This window comes from Diceros bicornis, chromosome 25 (genome assembly GCF_020826845.1).
Source record: "Diceros bicornis minor isolate mBicDic1 chromosome 25, mDicBic1.mat.cur, whole genome shotgun sequence".
Lineage (NCBI taxonomy): Eukaryota > Metazoa > Chordata > Mammalia > Perissodactyla > Rhinocerotidae > Diceros > Diceros bicornis.
Genome location: NC_080764.1, coordinates 747,534 through 774,473, shown reverse-complemented (window position 1 = coordinate 774,473; position 26,940 = coordinate 747,534). Strand labels below are relative to the sequence as shown.

The following is a 26,940-nucleotide window of genomic DNA, read 5'->3' as shown; positions in this document are numbered from 1 at the left end:
AATAATAAAGTACAAGCCAGTATTAAGCCCCCGGGGCACCTAATTGTGGCTCTAAGACTCAGACTTTCTGGACCCCCAAGAAGGCATCCACACTGCCTGCCCTGTCCCCGTGGCTCCCGTCCCAGGCTGTGGGGCAGGTCCCACCTGGCCTCCTCCTGGAGCTGTGGAAGGGGACTGGCAGGCTGCGGCTGGGTGGGGTCTGTGTGTGTGTGGAGAGCCACCTCCCGTGCACCCGCTTGTCTGGGGACGTGGCTAAGGCATTTGCCGCCTGGCCCCTGGCTCTGTCCTTGCTTTCTGCAGCTGCCGAAGACAGCAGAGGGGCTGGCCCTGCCCCTTCACAGAGCACTCTCAGGGCAGCCGGCCAGGGCTCTGGCAACGGTTCCTTGGCTGGCACCCCTCCTTTCAGGTGTCTTACCGGCATTCCTCCCGTTTGATTGAAAATAATGACCCAACTTGTCATGAACGCTGTGAGGATACCATGGCAGCCAGTGACTCCTGCTCAGAAGTGAGAAACCAGGGAGGACCCTGGAACCCCCTCGCCAGGTCTACACTGGCCAGCCCTCATCTCCCGGGGCAACAGTAATGGACCTCTGCTTAGTAAAGAGCAAAGTCAGCATCTTCCAGCCCAGTGCTGCTTACCTCCTTCTACTGGAGGAAAAGAAACAGAACCACAGTGATGAAAGTACTGCTGAAAACAAGTCCTGAAACAATGAACACTTCTACTTGTACAAGGTGGGGATTTATTAGCCCTGCTCAGCTAACAGTTCTTCTAGAAGATTCCAGGTGTACTCAGTGACAGGGAGATGGCACACAAACTAATTCTTGGCTGTTATTTTAATCAAAACAAGTGTTATTCTCACACCCAAACTGCCCCTGCAGTCTGGCAGGGGCAGCGGCAGATGGAAGAGACGCCCGGCCTGGGCTAGATCTCATGTGAGTGAGGATCAAGGTACCTGCTTGTTAGGAGATGGGGAGGGCTGGGAAAGGCCCCGGGGCCGTGAGGATTCATGCCTTCTGAGCGAGGTAATGGGAGTGGGAGCAGAGCCAATGCAGCAGGAGGGAGGGCCCAGCCTTGCCCGGGTCCCAAGGCCATGGAGACACTGCGATATGGCCCAGTTGGTTTTCAAAGCCTAAGATGCAGCCCCAGCCAAAGAACACTGAGCTGTCACAGTGGACAGGGGTCCATTTCAGTGTGGGTGTTGACAACGGGCTCAGGAGCTGGGAACCTCGGGACACATGCAGACTGAGCCGCTGCTGAGCTGGGTCTCCACATGCCATGCAGGGCACGCGGACAGGGACCAGCGCCACTGAGCAGATGGGGTCCTTCTGGAATAACTGGGCTTAAGTAAGAAGAGAGGACAGCTGTGGGACAGTGGATTGATGGGGGCAGAGCAGTGTGTTGGGTGTGGGGGCTGCTTGTCAAGGAAACGACGCTCGGCAGGCTGGACTCCCTCATCTGAGCATGTCTCGGAAGAGAAACGCTAAAATGAGTGAGATCCACACGGGGCTGAGCACAGGGTGTATACTGGCTGCACACAGTAGGTGCTCAAAAAAGTGAGCAGGGCAGATGAGATGGGGGTGAGATGGGGGAGGCGCAGATACAGGCAGCCGGCCATAGAGTGGACAGGAAACCCAGAGACCTGTGGTTTGCCTGAACAGCAGTGCCTGGACAGTCCAGCTCTACCCTGAGCCCCTTCCGCACCTGGGGGCCTGGGCTCATGCAGTCAGGCCGCCTTGGGAGCACTGAACTGACCGACCGACAAGCACAAATGGTCAACATTTGCCCATTTCAAAATTAAACTAGGTAACAAGTGAAAACCACCTACAGCCCGCCCACCCTCACAAGGGGAAGGCAAGTTAGAAAGGAGGGGCTCGGGGATACTTCTGCAGCTCAGCACTGGGGCCAGGCCGGCCTGCTCCTCGGGCTCCCCTCCCACGTCACTGGGCCATTTGCACCACGACGGCTCTCCAGGCTTTCTCCTTGTCAAACTCCTTCAGGGGGCTTCTGGCCACCTGCGACCAAGACAGGCAAAGTGTTACTTCTCCCTGGCCAGCCATGCGCAGGAGGGCAGGGAGGGAGGCTCTGTTAATCTGAGAGCTTTTCTCAGCTGTGAAAGAAGGGAGAGAAGGCCCAGACCTCGGGGAGGAGAGACGGAGGAGAGAAGGGGGCCTCTGCTCCTTCAGGCTCTCACAGGTGCGGGGGCCTCTGCCCACGTTCCACACCTCGTCTGCGCCTGTCCTCCATCCTCTGTCCTCAGTCCTCCGCAGGAACAGGACGTGGGCTGGGGGGGGGGGGGCGGGCGGGGCTGCCATTGGTGGGTGTTGGCCTCACAGCCGAGGAGGCGGGGGCTTGGGTGGAACCCCCACCTACTCTTCCCACTGGCTCTCTGCAGGTGGGGCTGCATCCCAGCACCGGCAGAGCAAGCGTCTGCATATAATAGGTGCTCAATAGATAAATAGTCACCAACTGTGGGAATGACAGACACCACAGTGCGGGGATAAATGGGTAGGGGTGGGTGAGGACCTCCAAGCCCTTCCTTAGGGCAGGGGACGGACGCCCCACAGAGAAGGGTCTGACCTGGCCTGGAAGGTATGAAGGCAGTAGTTGGTCGGGGACCTGACCGGGGAAGGAGGGCGCTCGAGGAAGCTGCTGGGCCTGCCCCCTCAGCCCCTGGACCCAGCAGTCCTGGAGCCCGGTAGGGGGACTCATGCACCTGATTCCACACCTGATATCCCTACACAGAACCGGGTGATTTCACGTGGGCCGGGACAAAGCCATCCCGCCGGAGACAGACCACAACAGGTGAAAACGACACCGTCTGAGAAGAACAATGAAGGGAACAGCACTAGGAAGCACGGGGAATGGCAGGGTCACTAGGAAGGGGCCTGGTGGCGAGAGTGTGTCCCCCAGGAAGAGCGGGGAGCAGCCCTGGCAGCGGCCAGCAGCGCCAGGCGTGTTCCAGGATGCGAGCAGGTGTCATGCAGAGCGCAGGAGGGCAGGATGTGAGACCGTAAGGGGCGGAGGAGTGTCCAATCCACCGCGGGCGGCCCTGGAGGGCCCTGCAGCAGCCTCTCAGGTACACGGGGCATTGTGCACCTGAAGGAGACGCTGACCCCCCCAGCCTTTTAGCTGTGGTGGGACGAGAGGCAGGACCTGAGCAGAGTACTGTCCAGGCGGCCTTGAGCCTGGCAGAGGGGCTAGTGTAACCCCTCCTAGAGCCTGCTGGCCAGAGGTCATTGATGCCACATCTGTAGGGAGCCTGGTGGGTGCCCCCTTCCCAGCAGAGCCACGTCCCCAAGAGGGGCCAGGAAAGGGACCTCTGTGACCCGTTCGGATCCTTGCAAAGTTCTCTTCTACACTTTTAAGAGTAAAACTGAAAGCGTTCAGTCCATAATGTTTTTTCAGGAATGAATTTGTGTTTGCCTAGCTGGCTTAAAAAAACGTATTACATATTTTACTTCTTCAAGATTTTTCCGTGGTGTTTTAAAAAATACAAAGTGAGGGCCAGCCCCGTGGCTTAGCGGTTAAGTGCGTGTGCTCCGCTACTGGCGGCCCAGGTTCGGATCCCGGGCGCGCACCGACGCACCGCTTCTCCGGCCGTGCTGAGGCCGCGTCCCACGTACAGCAACTAGAAGGATGTGTAACTATGACATACAACTATCTACTGGGGCTTTAGGGAAAAAAAGGAGGAGGATTGGCAATAGATGTTAGCTTAGAGCCGGTCTTCCTCAGCAAAAAGAGGAGGATTAGCATGGATGTTAGCTCAGGGCTGATCTTCCTCACAAAAAAAAAAAAAAAACAACAAAGTGACACAACAGGTCTTGAAAGAAGTCAGCAAGAGTGGGTTGTCACTTTGCACGGGGCCCTGGTGGGCCGTCCCACCAGACAGGGAGGTCACCGCCTCGGAGGCCACTCACCTCCCCTGCTGGGCGCTCTTGCTGGCTGGTCTGCGTGGTGTCCCAGGATGTACCCACCTTGAAGCTCACGCACTGGATGACGGTGCCTGTGTTGAGGCTCGCCTGCAGCAGCAGCTCCAGCATCAGGAGCAGCAGGAGCACGTCGTAGGATTGCTGGCGGCAGAAACAAGGTGCGTGAGCAGCGCCAGCCCCACCTCCCCCATCCTGGTTCTCGGCCGCCTGGGACCCCGCTGCGTGGGAGAGGCCCTGCTCCAGCCAAGGAGACAATGCAAACAGCTTCCCTGTGCCCGTGGCCCGTTGGCATCCAGCTTCCAGAGTGTAGAATTCAAGCCCTTGAGCAAGTCCGTGTCTAACAGTTTCAGGTACGTTCACTCCTGGGCCCTTCCAGCCCCACTGTGTCCTATTATTTCACTAACCCAAGCAGTGATCATTCTGTCCCAGTGAATGAGAATGAGGAAATCAGTTCTGCTAGAAGTTCTGCTGGCCTGGGTTTAACAGGCACAAAAACGACCCACAGGCGGCCAAGCCCTGTGGATAGTCCTGGCCGCTTACGGTCAAGTTTCCCACGCCCCCCAGCAACCACATAGGTCAACAAGGGAGCCCATAAAACCCCTCGTGGTCACACCAAGGGTGCCTGTATGGGACGGAAGTGACCGGTTATGTGTAAGCAGGAAATACGCTCTCGAGATTGGCAGATTCTGCCCTGGAGGGCCCTGAGCCAGAGGAGGAAGAGGGACCAGATCCCGGGGTCCCAGGACACAGGCGCCGTCAATGGATTGGTCTCAGGTCAGGCTGGAGGCTGCTGGAAGGAGGGGGCTGAGGAGTGCCCCGGACCAGACGGAGCAATGGGGGGGCAGGAGGAGGTGTCTCGGGCAAGCAAAGAGTCCTGTTGGGCCGGAGGAAATGGACCCAGCGGGCTGCAGAGACAGCGGGCTGCAGAGACACCCCCAAAACACCCCGCCCCTCCCCACCCTGCACCGATGGCCTTCCAGCCTCCAAAATACAAAGCAACTAAATGTTAACACAAAAAAAGAACCCAACACCCATACAATATCACTGTCAAAAAAAAAAAAAGAAACAGAATAACAACTCTCCTCAAGTTATATTAACTTTAACAGTGAGTCCAATAATAAAAATAGCAACATCGTGCTGTCTGGCACCAGGCAGGTTGACTCTAAAATTCACAGAGGAAAACAAACAAGCATCATAGGCCAGGTACCCACCCCTGCAGGGCAGAGCCTGAGTCGCTGAGCATCTGCCCATCAGCTGGTGAAGCCTGCCGTGGAGCTTCCGTAATCAGAACAGGGCACATGGCACACGACTGGCTGGTGGAGGAGAAGGCTAAGGCAGAAAGAGACCCACACCCAGACAGAGCTCAGCACGTGGTAAAGGCAGTGTCTCAAATGACTGAGGAGAAGATGGGCTTTTAATAAATGGTGTTTGAACCACTGAAGAGCCATCTGAGAAAAGATCAAACTGGGTCCATTCCTTATGCCAAGCTCCAGGATAAACTCCAGCTGGAAACACAAGTACCAGCCTTTCTAATTATGACTTAAATCCAGAAGGAATAAAGGAAAATATTGATATATTTACATAAAAACAAAAATACTTCCACATGACAAAAATCACGATAAGCAAAAGGAACAACTGCCAAGCTGAGCCCACTATTTGCATTTTCTGTACAGAGAGCGGACTGGTCTTCCTAATGTTAGCAGAGTTCCCAAAGCTCCCCAGAAAATGGGCAGAAGACACCCCCAGGGTTTCCTGGAGAAGACACCCAAACGCCGTCTGGCAGAGTAGAAGCTCATCACCACCACTCGTGTTCAGAGACATGTGCATTACACACGCACCTGTGTTACGAGACTCAGGGTGACAACCCTGCGTGAGGGCCGTGGAGAAACAGGAAAAGGGGCCCCTGAGAGGAATTTGTGGAGATCTGACAAAACCACAGAAGCCTCTGCCCTCTCCCAGCTAATTGTCCTAGAGACGCACAGACTCAAACCAAGAGGAGCCGTTCCCACAGCGGACGGCTGGGAGTGACCCCACTGCCATCACCGGGGCCGGGTCAGGCGGCTGGGCCACGTCTGCGTGTGCGTGTGCGATGAAAGGACACAGAGAGCCCCGATCCCTCTGGGTCCTGAGGGAACGCCAGGACAGACTATCAAGTCTAAAAAAGAAAAAAGCAAGACACAGAGCGGTGACTAGAGTGTGGGAGCTGTTCTGTAAGAAAGCAAGGACAAGGAAAACACGCACAGCGCCCGTGAGAGTAGCGGGGGCTGGGGACGGCCACACCTCCTCTGAGAATGCAGTGGGACGGTTTGACTTTTGAACCATGTGAAAGTTTTATGCATTCAAAAATGCTATTAGAAAGGAAAAAAGCATCAAACCCTGAAACTGAATGTGAACAGAAACCGTTAAACTTGACTGTGTGTCAGATCAACAGCACGGCCACGCAGAGGGGACTGTTCACTTGGCGGGTGACTGGCCTCCTGAGGGGGATATGGGAGCGGTCAGCTCACTCAGTGGTGTGCCACTGTCAGTGATCCTGGTCTCGTAACTGTGAAAGTTCTGTGTGTCTTGTAAGGTAAAGTAGTAACTATATTCAATATTATCAGGAAACAAGATTTTTGGAGTAAGAGAAAAGGATGCAGATATAAAATAATGGAAGTTAAGGAAAAAACCCCTGAAATGTGAAATCTGAATTGGAAATACCAACATAAATTCAGGATTTTTGAGTGTATATATATATATACACACATATATATATATTTCTCGGTTCTGTCCACTGAAAGGGCTTAGAAGCAATGACATCCCAGAAGGAGTGAACACACGGAGCCCCCAGATCTGGATTCCCATGTGCCGTCCCCTCCGAGGGGCCCAGGGTGCGGCCGGGGCAGGGGCAGGACGGGGTGTCTGCAAGGAGAGGCTGACGGGGTTGTACAGGGGCACGGAGCTGGAGTGTGCTCCCTCCGGCCACACCCGGGTCAACTTGAGCGTCAGAGAACAACAGCTGCAGCAAATCATGACAACCCGTGAGTCCCTCGTGGTGCTCCAAGGGACAGGAGCACTGTTGTCACACAGCGTGCCAGCTCGCACAGGAAGCGGGAGTGAGGCCCAGGACCACCCTGTTGACTCCTCGGTGTGAAAACAACTCAGGCAAGGACCAGCCATCAGTGCCAACCCACAGGTGACAGGGGCATCTACACTGGTGCCCGGCCTACCCCAGAGGAAGCGCATGCCTCCCGGGGGGCACTCTGGCAGCCACCACCGAACTAGGCAGAACGTGACACCACGTGCTGCTGAACTCACTCTCGAAGACGCCACAGGAAATAGATCCACAGGTGGGACCATCTCCCAGACAACTGGCCTAAAAGTTAGCGTCACGGGGAAAGGTGAGTCCTGAACCAAAAGAGGCCAAAGTGCAAGTGTGACCTCGGCTGGGTCCTGCTCTGAAAACTTCAGCCCACGAAGCACGCTCTTGGGATGATCCCTGGAAACTGAATGAGGTACATGGGGCAATTTTAGCCATCTTAGGTGTGACAGTGGGACTGTGGGTGTGTAGGAGACTGTCCTTACTCTTAGAAATGCCGAAGTATTTAAAGGTGGTCATGTGGTCAAACAGTTCCACTTGCTTTCAGGCACTTCCGAACAACGCTGTGCGTGTGTGCACTCTGCCTCCCGTCAGTGTAAACACACGGGTGTAAGAGCAATGCCCACACCACTGGAAAATCTCGGGGGTTACCAGACTATTCTAACTTCTCTATTTGAAATTTCTCATTATAAACATTTGGGGGAACATACCATTGGTACTAGAAACAACGCAAGGTGTCTAAAAAATCACCCAGCAAGGTATGCCTGAGCGTGCGGGGAGAAGGTGACATGTCAGCAGAAGGCTCTAGGGAAGTCCTGGTTAGAGGCACGTGCACACCCAGAAAGGCTCTCAATTCCCCCCAAATTGATCCATAAACCTATGGATTTTCAATAGAAATTCCAAAAGGGTCTCTCATGAAACTTGACAAACGATGGATCCTAAAACGTGAATGGAAGAGGAGAGGGCAAGAGAAGCCAGGGTACCTGTGAGGAAGGGGTGTCTGGGTGAGCGCCAGGGCTACAGGGAGACTGGGCAGAACGGCCCAAAGCTGGAAAAACAGACGCAGCCCGAACGGAACGGGGCTGGGAGCAGAGCTGGCCCTGCAGGCCAGGGGGACAAAGGGGCATCCGAGAACGGTGCCCTGACACCTGAGTGTCCACCAGAAAAGCCTCACACTGTGCGCAGAACCAGCTCCACGCAGGTCGGACCATGTGCAAAGCAGCTCGGGCCAGGGGGGCACCCGTCCTGGCGCCTCCCCTCAGATGAGCGCGAATGGCACATCAGCCCCATGTCTCTGCAAAGCTTTACAGTAAAGTGGAACAGCACACACCCTGATGGCCGGTGGGTACTCCTTAAAGATCTCCATGGTTCTCATTATGCTGGACGACAGATATCCGGAGGCTGTGAACAGCAGCGGGGACGCGAGGCTGCAGATGGCGATCAGCACCTCCACCTGACGGAGAGCAGAGAGGCGCACATTGCAGCCGGCCCACGGGCTCCAGGAGCCACCCCGTGGACAGAGGATGCTGCTCACCACCCACCCCGAGGTGAGTGTGTGAATGTGTGTGTCTGGGTTCAGCATGCAGCTCAGTTTGCTCATTAATTCAAAGCACACCACTGTGTCACGTGAGTTTTCTCACTTTATGCACAATTCTCCACTCCATGTTGAAAAAATAACACTTAGGAATCAATGGCCTCCTCCCGCTGTCCTAAAATCTGTTGTTTTAACCTTCTCCCCACATCGCAGAGTATGGCCTAGATGGTCTCAGAGGCCACACAGCCCGAAGTCTCTGGCCGTGCATCACACAAGTGTGGACACTCATGCCGCAGGGCATTTGGGCCTAATCTAGTGATGGTCGCTATCAAACAGCTACCACCTGACAAGACCCAGGGTGCAGCCAGAGGCTGCGGCTCCTCCTCCCTGCTTTGCTGAGTCACAGGAATTTCTCCTGACTTGCACACCAAGCATGCTCGTTTCTGTCTGTTTCCACAGACAGTCCAGCCCTGGGAAGTCGCAAGGCCTCCTCAGGCCTCCCCCGACCCCTGGATGCTCAGCCCGCCCCTGCCCAGCCTGGCAGCCCTGCAGCCCGGTGCCCGCCATTGTGGGCGCCTCGTCACACGCAGGGCACCGGCGCTGGCACCGCTCAGTGGGTCCCTGGTTCCCGGGGACGGGGCATCACCTACCAGACACTTGCTGGGACACTCCGCTGTCACATGGCTCGCAATGGCACTTGGAAAACACTAAGAAAAAAGAAAAAAGAAAAGCTTCAGAGGTGACAGTTCCAGAGTCCAATTCCCAACACGCTCTCCCGTCTTGATGGGAGCCATCCTCCTCCCAAGGGAGCGGGCAGCCTGCTGGGTGTGGGGCCGGGCTGGGACAGGCAGTGGGAAGGAAGCAGGGCGGCCTCTCCGAGGCTCGTATACTCTCTGTTCCTCGACTGCAACTCAACTCAACTCTGAAAAGAAGCTGCAAGAGCCGGTCACCGATTGTAGACATGTCGGCACACCTGCTCTCTGGGATAGCGGGACGCCCGCCCCAAACACTGTGCGTGTGCTGAGACGAGGGCGTTCTCCCGTGCCATGTCAGTTCAGTCCCATGCTGGGGAAACTTAACACAGATTCAACCGCAATATCCAGCCTAGAATCCGTGTCCTCCAGTTTGTCCTGACAATGTCCTGGTCGTGGTGTTTCCTGTTCCTGGTTCAGGGTCCCATCAGCCATCACGCTTCGCGTTTCATTGTCGTGTTTGCTGGTCTCCTTGATGGGGAGATGGCCCTGACCCTCTCATTTCTGGAGTGAGCACCAGCTGGCTGCAGACTGGCCTCAGTGTGGGTTGGTCTGGTGTTTCCTCGTGATCAGACCCAGGAGACACGTGCCTCCCAGGACACCGGGAGGCGCCCCACCCACCACGCTGACTGACCACTGGGTTAAGTGGGGTCTTTGGTGACTGGCACCCCTGCCCCTTCGTAATCAATAAATGCCTTTTTCCACTTATTATAAGGAGCTTGATTTAGTTCCACACAATTTGGGCAGAGGGAGCATGGTGAGAAGATGAGTCCTCTTCGAAATGTCTGGGTGCTGTGCCCACCCTCCCTCACCCTCCCTCACCCTCCAGGCTCCAGGCGCCCAGCACCCTCGGCTGCCCAGCCTGGCACAGCCCGCTAAGCCTGTGACCCCAGTGAGTCCAAGCTCTCGTCACCTGTCCACACACCCACAAAGGAAAAGGAAATGCCACGCCCTGGGCAGCAGCAGACTCCTCCCGGAGGTGGGAAGGGGTCTCAGACCCCTGGACACTGGGAGGCGTCTGCATTCGTTAGCAGCTCTGGAGAGAAGGTGAGTGGGACAGAGGTAGGCTCAGGGCAGTGAGATTCTGGGCAGCAGGGGGAGGACTGAAGAGAGAAGCAGACCAAGGACGGTGTAGAGAGCAGCACGTGCAAGGGCCCTGGGGTGGGAGGAGCAGTGGAGCCTGCACAAGGGCAGAGTATGTGGCCGGGAGAAGGTATGGAGGTGGCTGCAGAGGTGAGTGGGCCTGGGCCAGGAGTCGGCTCCCTCTGAGGTGGTGTGCGGAGGCTGATATGTCAATGCAGGGGCCTCTCCTGAGGCTGGTGTTTCCAGCAGGGCTTTCTGGTTACAAGCAGGAGCAGGGGCAGAGGAGGGGGTGGTGGATGTGGAGCAGCCAGTGAGGAAGCGACTGGAGTGGTTCCAACGAGCCAAGGGGAGGGCACAAGTGTGTTTGTTCAATCCAGCGTGGCTGCTCCAGCCCCCTGCCCTGGAGAGGCAGGAAACTGGGCCATGGGGGTGGGAAGGCTGCAGGGACAGGCTCTCAGCCAGGCCCCCGAGCCCTGGACCCCTGCCTGGCTCCCTGTCCATGCCCTTGGCCTCTCCCACTGGCCACTGACCCAGATGGGGGCAGGTGGAGCTGGCTCACTCCCCACCAAGGAAAACCCCACCTGCATCCTTCCCCCTCCTCCCAGCTGTGGGAGTGGTGGGTGGATTTAGGGATGGCCAGGAGGACAGGGTAGCACTTGGTCAGGTGTGGCATGGGGCGTGAGGGAGAGGAAGAGGCCGGTGGCTGGCCGGAAGGGATGGAGGGGCCTCTGCTGAGAGAGGGGCCCGGGAGGAGGAGGGTCTGGGGGAGATGGTTGTGCAGACATGCAGGAAACACCGAGGTCGCTGCTGTGGGACGAGTGTCTTTCGTTAGCAACTTTCAGGCAGCGTTTGGTCTCCGTCCTCAATAACCGAGGACGTTGTTCCAGGTGCTTCTGTGTCACCGCCAAGGCTGGACACGCAGATGTGCCTCCTCCTCTGTCAGTCACACTCGGCCATGCACAGGTGAGTGGCTCCACCCCACGCCCTGCCCTGCCGCTCTCTCCCTGGACTGTTGTCCTCGGAGGGCCCCTCGAGCCATCGGGTCCGGGGCTCAGTGAGTTCTGACATGGGCACCCCAGGGCATGGCTGGGACCCCCAGAACACAGCAGGAGTCCAGTCCCAGCATCCACCGTGGACTGCTCCAGCCCAGAATCAGTCCCTCGGCCTTCTCACGGCTGAACGTGTGGTTAAAAGGCAAGTGATCAGGGCTAAGCCTGTGCCCTTGCAGCAGCTGCAGGAAGAGGAGCACATGGACGAGGCCGAGGATGCCTACTGCATCCCGTTCACTCCTGCAAGGTGACAGGAGCACAGCTGGACACGGTGTAGACAAACCAGGCCCCTCCTGCGGGCATCACCACGTGACACAGTGACACTGCTCAGTGGCCGTGTGGTGACAACATCCAGAAGCACAAGCGTAGGTGGACATGGTTTCTCGGTGTGTCACATGACCTGTGGATTTTCGGGGGTGCAGGGGTCAATCTAAACTGTCCCACGAGGGACAGACACGAGGAGCCCCAACCCAGCCGAGGCCACAGACCAGACCGGGAGGTGCCGGGCTGTGGTCTCAGGGCCGTGCGTTCCACAGGCTGCTTTCCAGTTAAACATTAAACAACATTAAATTATGTAAGTAATTAATTATAAATTTAGAATCACTTATAAAATGATGAAAGGACCATATGTAACACAGAAACTGTGTATTAAGTACTTACCTGACCTAGATGCTGTACTACCTGTTTACTGTAGTAGCTTTTAATGGAAAATGATATAAACATATCACATCTTATAAAATACATTATATTATAAAACAATGTAAATGCTATATATTATAAAATTATATAAAATAATAAAAATAAGTATTTTTCAGGAGAAAATACCAAAAATATAAAATAACAATAGCAGTTAATATATAGTAGTTAACCCACTGACTCACTTAATCCTTAATTCCCAAATTCCTCCACCCCACCCACCAGCGCTCACTCTCCCACCTTCTTCGCTCCCAGCTGCTTTCTTGCCCGAAATCCACCAAAATTGAGCTCAAAGACCGGCCACGACCGGCTTGATGAGAGTAGCCCAGGGCTGCGGCAGGTAACCACGAGGCCTGGCCAGCCACAACGGACGAGGGCCACCCAGGATGTACTCACAGCCACTAAGATCCAAAAGAAGGTCACCGAGTGATGTGGGCCTGAGACGGTGTCATCCACGTTCAGGGCGATGACCCCTCCCAGGACGGCGGAGACACCGGCAATCACCTCGATGACCTGGAGGGGTAGATGGCGGAGCCGTTTCACCTGGGGAGGTGGCATGGGCTCCCCAGAGTCCCCACCCCGAAGGTGTCAGTGAACGTGGCAGGCAGGGTGGGAGGGTAAGTGACGCGCCTGTGTCGAAACGTTGTGGGTACCCTCCAACGGAATACCGACAAATGCACCGGCTCCAACCCAAAATCAGTGGGAAAAGGAAGGAAGGAGCTCCCGCCAGTTCAAAGGAAGGCAGGTAGGGCGTGAAAACACGTAGAAAATAGAAACCAATGACGGCAAAAATAAACACAAATGTGTCAGGAAACAGTGATCAGTAATTCAAAGGACAGAGAGACCGACGGATGAGATAAAACATAAAATACAGTTATATGACGTTTATTGACACATACCAAAATGTAAGCACAAGAAAAGTCGAAAGTAATAGGGAGAAAGGTACACGGGGCAAATATTAACCAAAAGATAATCAATGTACTTAAATTAAACCAATCCATACAGATTTTATGGCTAAATGTATCATTACTAAAGATAGAAAGTTGCCACGTGATGATGCAAAAAAGAAGGAAATTCACCGGGAAGCAATTCTAAACTTGTATGTAACTAAAAACGGGCTCCAAAAATCTACAAAGAGAAATCTCACACTCAGAGTGAGAGGTTTTCCACAGACCTTTCAGTAATAGAACAAGTAGACTAAAAAAAAAAATTGGAAAAGGTGTAAAAGACTTAAACGCAGTTAACAAGAGAAGATGGCCATATAATGTATCCTCCAAACCAGGATACTTTTGAAAGCGAAAGGGGACGAGAGGAAGAGTTCCTCGGGGACAGCAGGTGTCAGTCAGGACAGTGCGTGTTAGCACGTACGCCTATACCAAACATACCATGTACCTCCCCCAAACAAAATAAAATAAGAAGGAGAAGGAGAAGGAAAGATTTTCTTACTGAATAGGATTTCAGGACCCGAGCAGGAAATGTCACGTCATACAGAATGTTGGCACTATCTGAGATGGAACCCTAAAAAAAAATGTCACAAGCAACAATGCGACACAGTGACTTTGAATATGCTGCTGGGTGGGCACGCGCACCGTCCAGCCCCTCCGCGCAGGCTGGCTGTGTCGCTCGAGTGATGTTCCGAAATACGAGCGTCTGGAAGTTGCTAGTGCATCTTCAGGCTTGAGAGCAGAAGTTCAGACACAGACATTTTCCTTGCACAAGAAAACGTGTTTAATTGCTGCAATCCCAGTTTACTGGGGGTATTTTTAGCAGACTTGGTCTCTCCGTGTGATTCTCCGGTGGGGAGGCAGCTTGATCAGAATCACACTGGTGGGACAGAGGGTGCTGCGTCTTCATCTCTGCCTTCCCGGGACAGGCCATCAGCCTCCACAGGACCCACAGAGCTGGGGCTGCCTGGATGCCCTTCAGCAGCCTGACCCACCCGGGCGGGCAAGTGTCCTGGGCGCCTGCCCTGCCTGCAGGGGCGTGAGCCAGCCAGTGTGCAGCGGCGTCTGCTGTGTCCACTGCGTGGCACAGAGCGGGACCTACCTTCTGCTTGCAGAGCGCCTCGCTGGACCGGGCGGAGATGATCACCGTGGCCGCCATCAAAAGCTCCAGCAGAAGGAGCAGAATCAGATTGAAATTTATCTGCCAAAGGAGAGCACACGTGTCTGTGAAACCACTTTCCCCACTTTTATCCAGTGAACGTGGACAAGTCCACGGACAGGCTTAGAGGCCTTTGCAGAGCTCTGGGCAACTTCTGTCCAAGGCGCCAGGCGTGTCCCACACACCGCCCTGACTTATGCGTGTCCTTTTTCTGTTTGTTTGTTTGTTTGTTTGAACCATCCTTAGCTTGAGGGCTGCATTTGGCCCTTGGGCTGCAGTCTGCTGACCCTGATCTAAACGTTCCTTGGTGGTTTGCCCCTCCTGGGTATCTACTCTAACGAGATGAAAACTTACATTCACACCAAAATCTGTGCACGTTTCTAGCAGCTCTATGTGTAACTGTCCCAAACTGAAGACACCGGGGCTGTGGGGCAATGGAACTATTTCGTGTTCCGACGTGCCAGCAGTTACGTGAATCTGTACCCGTGTCAACAGTCATAGAGCTGTACGCTGAAAAAGTCCATCTAACTGTATGAGGTACAAACCAGCCGGCCCAGAGCCCCACCCACTCCCTCCTCTGTGGGGCTCCTGCACCGGGGTCCCCTCACCTGCCCTCAGCACCCAGGGTCAGGTGCCCGGAGCCCTGAAATGGTCAAAGGAGCCAGTCCTAAGCCTGCTCACCCTGCCCCACCCATTCTTTCCTGCGCAATCCACAGGAGAGGCTCCTGCCCACATTCCCCTCCCCTCTGCCCCCTGACCAGCCTGGTGCTTCCCCGTGTGCTCCCCCAGGCATGGTATGCCCCCTCCTGGGAACTGTGAGTCACAAACTGTCCTTTCAATGGCAGTCGTCTCCTGATCTGTTGGCCTCACTAAACCTGAATAATAATAATACTCACATTTAAAAGCAAATGCAATTAATAAGTTTGATCTACAGAACCCTACATGCAAAATAAAACAAAATGTTCATTCTTTTATAGCATTTGTGGAACATTAACAAAAACTGACCATCCATTAGGCCACAAAACAAGCCTCGGTAAATTCCAAAGAATCAGTACACTATAGATTGTGCATTCTGCCCATAACATAATAATATTAGAACTCAATAATAAATGGATGACTTTTAAAAATAATCCCACGTTTCCGTTTCCTCAGGGTCCTGGGAAGAAGCAGATGGAGACCCAAGAGGAAGGAGTGGAGAAAGTTTAATGAGAGGGTGACTCACAAAAGTCTGGGTGGGGTGAAGGGACACTTACAAGGGACATGGCATCCACAGCGGCCAGAGTGGGGAGGGAGTGGTCACAGAGCCCATATGGGCAGCTGCAGGAGGCCTGCGAGCGGGGCTGTGGCCTCAGCAGAGGACCAGCCCCTGTCCAACCACATCCCAGAGGGCTCAGGGCCAGGGGAACTAATACCCCAACCTCTCTGGAATGTCCCATCTGTATCTCCCTCAGGCTGAACCCCATGGAGGCCAGAGGGCGAGGCACCCAGTGGACCAGCCCACACAGCCACCTCCTAGACACAGACGGGAGGCAGTGGGTGGGAATAGGGTCCGGAGGGGCAAGGGGAAATCTGCAAACCCAATGAAAACGCCACGTGTCAGATCCAGGACACACTAGCACAGCGCAAAGAGGGAACTATGCAGCCAGACACACCTATCAGGACATGGGGGGGCTGAGGTCGAGTAACTGGGCCTCCAGCTCATAAAGTCACACAGAGACCAAAGGTGACCCCAAAGACACAAGGACGAAGAAAATAACAGAAACCAATAAAGCGGAGAATGACAACCCCAAAACTGAAGGAGGTTCAAGCACAAGCTGGCCCTTGAACATCTTAATAAGACAGATACACTGAAAATAAAACTAAATTTTAGAATGAAAAGGAGAAATATCTGGCATGAGTTAAAAATAGTGAGCAATATTATGAACAACTATATGCTAATAATTTTAAATACCTGGATGTTATGGATACATTTTTGATAAAAATATAAAAGCCAAAACTTGACACAAAAAGAAACAGAAAACTTTAATACTAACCATGAAGATCTCCCCTCACCCCAGCCCCAGATGGAGATGATATTACAGGTGAGTTTGACCAAACTTCCAAGAAACAGTGCATTCTTATCATATCAGGTTATTCCTAAACACAGAAAAGAGAAAAGAGCTGCCTAGTTCATTTCATGAGGCCAGTATAACCTTGATTCCAAAACCGGAAGGAAATACGGGTCTAATTAACTCAGGAACCCTGGTGCAGAAACCCTAAGCACAATACCAGCTAGTCAGCCCATCAGAATATTGAAAATAATACCACTGTGATCAGGTAAGGTTTATCCCAGAAAAGAAAGCCTCAGCACCACAAAAATCTATCAATTTAATAAACTAAATGAGGAAAGATCATCTCAATATATGCAAAAACAAAACAACTATTAAAGTTCAACACATCTTTATAGTTTTAAAATGAAAAACTCAGCAAACCAGGACTTGAAGAAAACACTTTAACTGGTGAAAGATACACAACAATCTAACAGGGACTCTTGATATACAATCCATATAAAATCAGGAGGAAGACAGAGATGCTCACATCGCCCGTTTGCCACATTTGCTGAAGATCCCGGCCATAGCCATAAAGAAAGAAAAAGAAGTCAGAGGTGAAGACTGAGAGGGGAACACTTAAACTGTCATTATTTGCAGAGGACATGGTCACCTATAGAAAAACCAACATGACCCACAGAAAACCTATGAGAATAAGAGAGTTCAGCAAAGTTTCCAGGCACAAAATCAACTTATAAAAATCCATTTCTAAAAACCGATACATCTGAATAAGGTATGTACCTGAGTTGATGGGTAGTACCAGCGCCAATTTCCTGTTTTTGACAACTACTCTGACCATGTAAGACGCCGTCACTGGGGGCTGCGGGATGAGGGATACACAGACACTCTCCATGCTATTTGTGCAAATTCTTTTGAATCTCAAAATATTTCGAAATAAAGAAAAAATTTAAATCAGTAGCCTCTCTCTGCACTAACAAAAATCAATCTGAATATATAATTTAAAAAATAAGACACCATTCTTAGTAGCAACAAAATCTGTAAATTACCTAGGGATCACTTAGCCAAGAATACACAAAACATTGATGGCCTGAGAAAGGACTTGCAAGATGATCTGAAGAAATGGAAGGACAGCCTATGCTCCCAGAGAGGATGACAACATCATAAAGATGTCAAGTCACAAAATTAATCTATAAACTTACAATAATCATAATGAAGGTCCAGCTGCATTTTTTGGGGAGCTCAATGAACTTGTCCTAAAATATACCTGAAGTAAGAGAGGTGAACTCTGGGGGAGAGCAGAGTGGAGCGGGCGCCCCCCACAAGACATCAGGATGCACTACGCGCAGTTGCCCCACAGCGCGGTGTTGCCTTGTCACAGACAAACCACGAGCAGCCGCAGAGATAGGAACCCAGTCCTGCAACTCAACCAGCAAAAGACAACCTGGTTTACAGCCAAGCCGAGGACGTGGCCAGGCAGGTGACCAGGAAGGAGGCCCAGGAAGGAAAGAGCAGAAGAGGTGCTCGGAAGTGTCAGTGATCAGAGAATGTAAGCTAAAAGAACAAGTAGCCACACCACAGTCATCTGACCGGTAAACGGTAGCAAGTCGATAACGCCAGGGGAGGCTATGGGACCCAAAGCCTCAAGCTGGTAGCGAGGGCGTGCACCGAACTGTGTTCTCTGTCAAATTAAATCCGGGTACAATTCATGAAACGTGTCCCAAAGAAACGTGTCCACGTCGGCACCATTTGTGGCAGTGGAGCCCGGGAGACGATCAGTCCAGATCCATCCCTGAAGGATGCTGGGGAGACGGCAGGGCCCACCGTAGGCCCCGAGCAGCGTTAGTGGTGCAAGTGGTGCAGCCTCAGTGGGACAGGCAGATCCACAAGCACGGGTGGAAACACAGAAAACAGAGGAGCTCTACCGCCAAGGGGAAGTGAGAACGCGGTACCCCCTAAAGGCCTCCCAACAGGGGACAGCGCCCCCAGTGCAGAGCCTGGGAGGATCCCACTCCCGGGCTGAGCAGGTAGGACGGGTAGGGGGTAGCCCACCTCCCATCCGCTCACATGGGCCTTTCCTGGGTGCTGCCTCCCACTTCATGGTACGTGTGTGTGTGTCTTCTGTTCTTGACACTAGTGTCCCAACGTGAGGGGCCTGAGGTTCTTCTGTAGGGTTCAGGTGTCAGGGCCCTGCGTCCTCAATGCAGCAAACAGTGCAGCGTGGCTCACCTTCGATGTGGCAGGAGCCATGTGAGGACTGGGTAACTGCGGATTCTGGCACAGTGGCCTGGGTAGGGCGGAGGTTCTCAGGTACGAGCTGCAGCTGAGGCGACACCGCTGGCCCACGGGTCACCCTTTGGTAGAAAGCTGTGCAGCATATGGTGTCATGATCTTTCACAATTTATTTATCCATTCTGTGTACGTTGGAGGCACCGTCCCAGGGAACGGACCCTGGATGATCTGCTTTGGTTTGGGGTTTTTCCGACGACAAAGAGTGCTGCTGGGACCCACACTTCCTGGTCACACGTGCACAGTTTCTCCCGGGTCTGCACCCACGCTCGGGCCAACCTGATCCAGAGGTGGCTCCCCTGTATGATAACTCCTGGTTGGGGGGGGTGAGCCCCCAACCTGTTCTTCAAGGGGCTCCCTGCCCTGGCCCTTCCTCGGTCACTCCCTAAACCTGCCGGGTCCTGCCCGTAGGCCCACCTACTCTGGACCCACTGGAGAGGCGCTCCCACCTCCACTGGGCAGATTTCCTGACTGTCGTTCTCAGTGAGGCTTCACGAATTTCCACAAAACAGCTTTGCAGACCCTGTGTTACATTTATTCTCAGGAACTTTGTATGTTTATTTCCATAAAATGATATCTATATTTAAATTACATTCTAACAACTTTCTGTTGCTGGCACAAACAAGTGTTTTACACTGATTTTCACATCCAGCAACCTTACTCCACACACTTAGAAATTCTGATGTCAGGTGAGTGGAAACCATCCCACCTTCAGACAGTGGCAGGATGCTGTTCCTCTCAGATCTGCCCGTGTCTGTTCACTGTTGGTGCCTTGTAAGCCTGGCTAAGACTTCCTTGGGGCCGCCTCAACCCTTTCCTGATCTTAAGCAAAGTGCGTTCAACGTCTCACAAAGCAGATTTTTTTGAGGTGTCTCTGATCAGGTCCTTGTTTCCTGTGAGTTCTCTTTGGGCATCATAATTTAAATGACAAGGCTCTTCTGTTTTTCTTAGTGGTACATAAAGTAAGTGTGCTTATGATCAACAGCATCACAGATTTGATGAAATACATTATTATGTCACTGTTAATTTTTAAGAACTATTGTGAAAGAGATATTAAAAATATTATCAATAAATCTGTCTGCTGGAATCAATGAAAAAGTTAAATAAAGACAATCCTTTTCTTCAGAAGCATAAATATAATTCTCAAAATTTGCCAAACTCCAGAGCTGTGGTACACATTTACTGTAATGACTGCACATTTCCAGCCCAACAGACCGTGCTCACTGACACCAACCACGTGCCCACATGGTGGGCAGAGCCTCGGTGGGCCAGCAGCCTGGCACCCGCGTCAGCAGGAAGACACGTCCCAGAGAAAACAGGACAGCATGGGGGACCCGCCTCACTTCCCCGTGACTCACGTCTATTGCTGATGGGTTCAGGACAAGTTTGCATCCAAACCAGATTAAACACGTCGTGGTGACAGCAAACGTGGAAACAAACAATATCTGAAAGTTGGGAATCTGGAAAACAAGACAGGAGGGGTTTATTCTCCTTCACATAACTAAAGAATAAAGGTAACATTAAACCAAATTCCAGTTCATTAATGAAAAAATCCCAAAGATTGGGACACGTAAGAATTAGCTGGATGGGTGCCCTGTGAGCTCAAGCCTCCACCACCTCGTGGGGGCAGAGGGTGGGAGGACACGGGAGGCCCCACAGTGGGGAGCACAGAGCTGCTGTGGGTGGTGGAAGCATGTGCCATCCCTGCACGTGTGTGTGCACGTGTGTGCGCACACGTACACGCGCACACATGCACACACGTGCACACACGTCCCGTCAGCCCCGCAGAGGGCCTGAGCCTGCTCCCCAGTGCATCCTTCCATCAGGGTTTCTTCCACAGCCCGTGAACTGCACAGCGGCCCCCACGTCTACAGAGCTGGGACAGAAGGCTGACTCACCGAGTTGATGGTTTTCCTCGAAACAGCAAAGCTCACAATTGCAGAGGGAATGCACTGAAAAGACACCAGAGCTCAGTGAGCTGATGGCTCATCGCCTGAGCGCCCCTGCTAGTCACAACTGTGTCCTGAAAATAATGCACTGCAATGCTGAAGCTTCCAGAAGGACCCAAGACATATCAGCAAAACAGGTGCTGCCTGTCCACCGGACGCAGGGGCTTTGCTCAATGATGAAAGGTTCTCAGGTATTTCAAAATAATTTACGCTGGAAAAAGTTTTCATTTTTCTGATGAAATGAGAAAGATGTTCGACAACGAGAACTATTCTAGCTGGACGCACTTGGAAGCCGGAACGTAACCTCCTATTGCACGAGATCAGGGTTTGTCTTAGCTTAAGAATGACCCAAAAAGGGAAAAGCATCTGTGTATGAAGGAAGCAGAAATGTTCAGGGTCCAGGGCCCCTGGGGGTTCTTGTCGGAGGTCCCCCATTGCAACCCCCACAAGAGCAGGGACGAGGCAGAGGGCAAGCATGGGGGTCAGGGCAGAGGGGAGGTGAACAGAGGCGGACCAACTCGGGCCTTAAGGGCCATGCCAGGTGTTGCTCCTGCGGACAACCAACCCCTGCAGACCCTGCTCGCAGTAGGAGCAGCACGAGCCGGGGGGCGGGGAGGGTAGAGCCCACAGGATGCAGGGCAGTGGCTGGAGGGGGGCTCTACGGGCTGGGCCACCGAGGGCCGAGGAGGAGCCAGTGGGACCACGTGACCTGGCTCCCCAGCACGTCACCTGAGGATGAAAGGCTCTACTGAGGATTTTGCTGGGACATCTGGCCTAGGTCGGCGTTGCCTGAGACCCAACTGGGTCAGAGGTCAGAGGCCACTGCGAGCCCCCCAACAAGGGCTGCTCCAGTGGTGAGGACAAAGGCCACCTAGAAGTTTCTGGAAAGAAGGGCAGGGGGTGGGTCAAGTTCTCTCAAGGAACTTTGTCCTAAGGGAGCAGAGGCCGGCAACGTGGGGGTGAGGGCAAAGTGAAGGAGACAGGAGCCGGAGAGCAGGCGGGTGAGAGGCCCCCACAAGACCCCAGGGGCAGGCTCTGTGCTCAGCTGGCTGGGTCACTCATTGCCTCTCCTGGGAGGACCAGTGGCTCCAGGCCTTGGCACTCTATGAGTCCAGAAGGTGGGGAGTGCAGCTCCCAGACCACAGGGCGGGTTCGCTGCCAGCTTACAGGACAGCTGCAGCTGGTGTGAGAGATCAAAGGGCCCTTTCTTGCCAGAAGTCTATGGGGTGAGACTCAGACACGCTTCCTCAATCATTTTCAAAAGTAATAAATCCTATTTGAAGCTAAAATCACATGAATGAGGAGCAAGTGACAGCAACGGGTAAATCTCAGAGCAAAAGCTCAAAGGCACAACCGTGAACTTTGGTCCTGAAAGAGGGGCACTGCTTACCGAGCCTGCAGCACAACGTAAGTAATCCATTTCAGAAGGAAACACGTTTCCCAGGTAGAGCGAAAACCCCGAGGTCACAAGCAGGCAGCTCTGCAGGACAGCAGCACAGTCCAGGTGACAACGCAGTCGTGTCCGAAGATCAGACAGTGGAACACCTAACCCTCTGACTGCAACTTCACTGTCTGGACAACGCCAACATCCTCCCCTGGGTCCCGCCAGACCTGACTCCTCCCAGAAGGATGGCCACAGCCCACCCTTGTCCCAGTGTCAGACTATGGGCCTCAACACTTACTTGGGGGAGAGAAGAAGGGAGTTCTGTCAAAATTTAAAGCAAGAAATGGCACCTCTCCCCAGATAACTCTCTCACCCCAACATGTGCAATTTCAGGGGCCCCAGGATCCCCATCCCCAGGTCCAGGCACAGAGCCTGGCAAACAACTCCCTCCTGCTCCCCCTGTAGAAGCTGATCCCAGCGGACAGCTGGAAAATGACCGCCAAATCAGGGGTTGCAGGCTCCAGGGTTTCCTGGTGGCAAGGGGCGCCCAGGCCTCAGGCAAGGCTCGGGAGACGGAAACTCACAGCAGAGGGTGAGGCCATGAAGAAGAGGTCAATGTTAAAAGGTCACTTGGACCCTGGGTCCAGGCAGGGGGCTGTGCACTCCCCGCTGTGGTGGGAGCCCTGGGGCCTGAGGGCCTAGGGGGCAGAAGAGACCACAGCGCACACCAAAGCAAGGAGGGGACAGGCAGGATCGGGCACTGTGGCCGCAGGCTGCTGGGGGCGCTGCACAGAGCCGAGGGCCCCGGACCTAGAGGAGGTTGACTGGCCACCCCCAGGAGCAGGAGGGAGGGTAGAGGCTCCAGTCTCCATGGGATGGGGTCACAGCTGGGGAGGAGGGCAGGCAGGACCACTGGGGGTGCTGCGGGGGCAGCCCGGGAAGCCAGGGCTCGGGGAGGGATGAGGTCTTGGCCAGGATCCCGGTTCTCAGCCTGGGCCATGAGAAGCCCTGGGGTCCTGCCCGCAGAAAGTCACATCCAATGGCCCATCCCCAGGCAACCATGCATGCTCAGGACTCCAGGGACCCCAGGAAAGTCCCCTCAAATGTTTGGTCCCCCCAGGCCTGCCCCCCAGCTCTCTGCTGGCCCTGTCCCTCCAGCCCCTCGGCCTGCTCCTCTCCCTGGCCCCAGCCTCCCTCTTTGGGAGCCCATCCCACGGTTCCCTCTGCCAGACGCCTGCCTTGAGAACGCAGCCCTCCTCCCCATCTCTGCGGGGCGACTCCAGAGCCCCCAGCTGTCAAGGGTCCTGGAGGCCGCCCTGGCACGATGCACGACCCAGGAGATGATCAGCGCGGGCCCTGTGCTGTCCCAACCCTGGTGGGACACAGAGCAGCCACAGCCTGGAGGCCAGCGGCACTAGTGCAATAGATATTCGTGAATTCAGGAAAATAATTCAGAGAACTCAAGCAAAATAAGCCCATCAGCGCCGACGAGGCTCTCCAGAAACAGGAGTGACCGGGAGCTGCTCTTTCCCACAACACCCAGGGCCGGGGACACCGCATAGAGGACGGGGGTGGGGGGTGGGGATGATGCCTCCGTGGTCCTGGCATGGAGCTACTCACCCCCATCAACACAGAGAAGACCCACGTCTTGTGACTGAAGCACGGGGGCAGCCTTGATGACAGCTGCAGGTCGTTAGGCTTGGCGTCCGGGGTGTAGCTCCCTGAGTCCAGCCTTCCCCGCTCCAGGGTGGGCAGCCGGTCGTAGCCAAGTTCCTCCCTGCACTGCTCCTCCCGCGTCATGGCGCTCAGGGGCCAGACACGATGTTAGCGCCCACCTGACGGCTGTGCTGGGAGCCCGCAGTCACCTCTTCTGTCACTTGTTTGTTTGTAATAAAATTACCATTAATTTTCAATCACTCTCAAAAAACTCTAATTAAAAAGTTGTTTTCAATAAACACTTGTTTTCAAGTTGTTTTCAATAAAAGAAATATCATCGATACTTAAGTGCTGTAAATTGGAAGAAGAAAATAAGCACTTAATTCTACAAGTGAATGCAATCACTTTCTCAGTGACCTGAACACCTGGGGGGATCTGCGGCTTTAAGCGCCTCATTGATCCAGCTCTTCCAGTGTGTTCCAGCTTTCCCTTCCATCAGCAGCTCCGTTTACGTGTCCCAGGGTGTGCTGGTTACTCGGAGCACGTTCAATTGCTCAAGGTGGTAACCAAACAAGAGATCGCAAAATACACACACACTTACTGGTCTAACGTCTGCGAGCTTACCTCCGAGCGGCTTCTGTGGTGGGAGCCAGTCTCCGGGTGAGGGGCCCCCGTTACCGAGTCATCCTGCCTTGGGCTTCCAGCAAGAACTATTCATGGACAGGACAAAAGCCCAGCAAAACTGCACTTACGCCAGGGGAGGGGAACCGCTCCCTGAATGTCAATGAGATGAAGCGAGCCACCCTGCAAAGCGCTGTGTGGCTGTGTAGCCGCCAGCTCAGAGCATTGCTGGGGCCTGTCGCGACTCCACTGCGAGTGAAGGGCCTTCTCAGTTCCTCCCGACAGCGAGGTTGTGGGTGCTGGGGCGGGCGTCACGCAAGAAAGAAGTGTACCTAAGAGAATCCACCAAGCACAGAACTCTGGCAGGCCAGAGTGCCGGGCACTCTGTTCATGAAACAACTGTATTCGAAGACCTTGTTATACACCCTTTCAAGCAGCCTTTTTCCATCCTCTGCTATCGTACGAGGAAGACCTCCTTCACGAGGTCACATACACACTTGTGCCTCAACTAGGCTGGCGTGGCCCTTGAACTGCTTGGAATTCTGACCCCGCGGTTCCTGTGGGTAGCCTCTGTGGTTCGCTGCAGGCTTTATTTCTGCTCACTGAGCAGAGAAAAAGGATGGGAATGTTCTTCACCCAGAAATACTGGCGCCCTGACAGTTGCAGTGACAGATTCTTTGTGCACACAGGAACCGTAAAACGGCTCACAGCAAAGCGTTCCAAAAAGCCAGCTGCCGGGACCACAGCCGCACAGAGCCTGAGCAGAACCATCGGTTTCGAATTACGGGACACTCTTTGTCTTAGTTTTTCAACTGAGCAAGAAGGATCAGAGTTAATTTTCACAAACTATAACCTGTGAAGTCAGAAAGGGATTTTGAACAGATTGAAAAACTTCCCAAACTTCTTTATTGGCTGTCTTTTAAAGTAAGAAACAGAATTAGTAGGAATTGGTCCGACTGGATTAAACCCTTGGTGTTTCTTTTTGTTTGAAGAAAAATGTTAAGTAGATTTCACAATTCTGTGCCTTTCAAAAGTTGTTCTCTACTAAGAAATACAAACAAGCTGCCTTGAGTCAGAGACTGGAACAAACTCTTCGAGTCCCACAGTCCTAAATAGTCACTTGAGACGTGCCTCCTTGTTTCTGCTGGCAATACTAGTTTCCAGAACAAGTCCTGTTCTTTCGTACTATCTTCAAACAAACCACTGTTCCCAAACTGCCTTCCTCCCTTTTCTGCCTGCCGAGGTCCCACCCATGCTTCAACATTACGCACCGTTCAGCAAGCATTCACGGAGTGAACGGCACCGCCACGGTCCTTCCCACATGGAGTTTATGTTCAAATGGGGGATAGGAGCCCACAAGATGAATACACTAGTGTGCTCTGCGGTGACACACGACTTTCTCTCTGATGGAACACGTCAGGGAAGGGAAATGGGGTTGCTGCTGGGGGCTGGGAGCAGGCCTCACTGAGAAGGAGGCGTTTGAGCAAAGATGTGCAGAAGGCAAGGAGGGAGGTCTCACAGAGAGCTGAAGCAGAGGTGCGGCAGGTGCAAAGGCCCCAAGGTGGCCAGGCTGGAGGATGTGGGGCACAAGGCTAAGGAGCAGGGGAGACATCTAGATATGAAGTGCCTGTGGGCGTGGAGACAACCTCAGCTTTGACTCTGAGGCGGACCCGCTGGAGGGTTCTAGGCAGAGGAGCAACCAGCCACTGTGTGGACAGGCTGAGGGGCAGCAGGGAAGAGCAGGCGCTGGCTGGATTGAGGTGGCACGATGGAGCTGGTGATAACGGGCCAGATTCTGGGTAGATTTGGAAGAGCCAACATGATCTGCAGTCAGAGCGATGTGGCTGAGAGGCTCAGCAGCTCAGGTGATGGAAGGGTGGACCCACCACACTGGAGATGGAGAAGACGGGGGCGAGGCGGGTGCGGAGCGAGCGGTGGGAGGTTCACTCTGATGATGAGGCTGAGATGTCTGTTGGACGTCCACGTGGGTCTGTGAAAAGCTGAGTTGAAGAGTCCAGAATCCAAGGGAGAGGCTCGGGCTGACGACACAAGGGACAGTCCTGTGAAACGGAAACTCCCACTCACATCACTCCTGCTCAGGTGCCTCTCCTCTGTGCCCCTGGCAGGAAGCCCAACTGAGGTTCCCAGCCCCCGTGTCTCATGCTCTTGTTTCCAAGGCTTTCTCTTCCCACCTACCCAATAAATCCCTGAGACCTTTCCCGTTCCCACGAATATTCCCCAACTATGAGCCCAAGATGAGGACGAGCAGTGCTCCATGAATATTTAAGGGGTGAGTGTCTCCCATCTCTCTCAAGAAGGAATAATAACTATCCTGCGCATCTACGGACAGGTGAGGCTCAGGCTGTCAGTTCGACTGACAGATCTGACCCAGTAGAATAAAAACATGCCAGTCAAAACTAAATTGGACCCCCAGCCAACAACAGCAGGATACCCATTGTTTCCAACCACACATGGAACATTCATGAAAAGAGACTATATGTAGGGAGGAAAACCGCAATAAATTTTAAAAGACTGAACTCATCCAGATTTTATTCTCTGACCGTGACAAAATTAAATTAGAACTCATTAACAGAAAAATATCTGGAAAATCCCCAAATATTCAAAAATTAAACAACATACCTTTTAAAAAAAAAAAAATCCCATGGGTCAAAGAAGACATCACAAAGGGAATTAGAAACTGAATGAAATGAAAATACAAGTCAAATTTTGTAGGATGCAGCTAATCAGAGCTTGGAGAAATTTATAGCTT

At 53.4% G+C, this 26,940-nt stretch overlaps 1 protein-coding gene across 5 annotated transcripts; it reads right to left on the bottom strand.

The window, feature by feature from the left end:
• Positions 1 to 1,678: 1,678 nt before the first annotated feature.
• MLC1 (modulator of VRAC current 1) lies at positions 1,679 to 23,693 on the bottom strand. 5 transcript variants are annotated; one of them, XM_058568808.1, is made up of 11 exons: positions 23,514 to 23,693; positions 21,900 to 21,989; positions 20,459 to 20,512; positions 19,919 to 20,020; positions 14,170 to 14,268; positions 13,570 to 13,641; positions 12,520 to 12,636; positions 9,194 to 9,250; positions 8,340 to 8,462; positions 3,919 to 4,071; positions 1,679 to 2,013 (listed from the first exon to the last, which is right to left on the bottom strand). In XM_058568808.1, the coding sequence occupies exons 1-11, from the start codon at positions 23,691 to 23,693 to the stop codon at positions 1,939 to 1,941; spliced, it is 1,122 nt and encodes a 373-aa protein (XP_058424791.1). In that variant the 3' UTR covers positions 1,679 to 1,938. The 5 variants fall into 5 exon arrangements, with proteins under 5 accessions (XP_058424791.1, XP_058424792.1, XP_058424794.1 ...); XM_058568809.1 differs by lacking the exon at positions 9,194 to 9,250; XM_058568811.1 differs by lacking the exon at positions 19,919 to 20,020.
• Between the last annotated feature and the right edge of the window lie 3,247 nt (positions 23,694 to 26,940).

Excerpts from the sequence above, each read along its gene's own strand:
- MLC1 (XM_058568808.1), bottom strand. The coding sequence starts at position 23,693 with ATGACGCGGGAGGAGCAGTGCAGGGAGGAACTTGGCTACGACCGGCTG. Across the intron at positions 20,021-20,458 it reads CGAGGAAAACCATCAACTCG|ATTCCCAACTTTCAGATATT; the intron begins GTGAGTCAGCCT and ends CTTGTTTTCCAG. Across the intron at positions 2,014-3,918 it reads AAGAGCGCCCAGCAGGGGAG|GTGGCCAGAAGCCCCCTGAA; the intron begins GTGAGTGGCCTC and ends TCTTGGTCGCAG.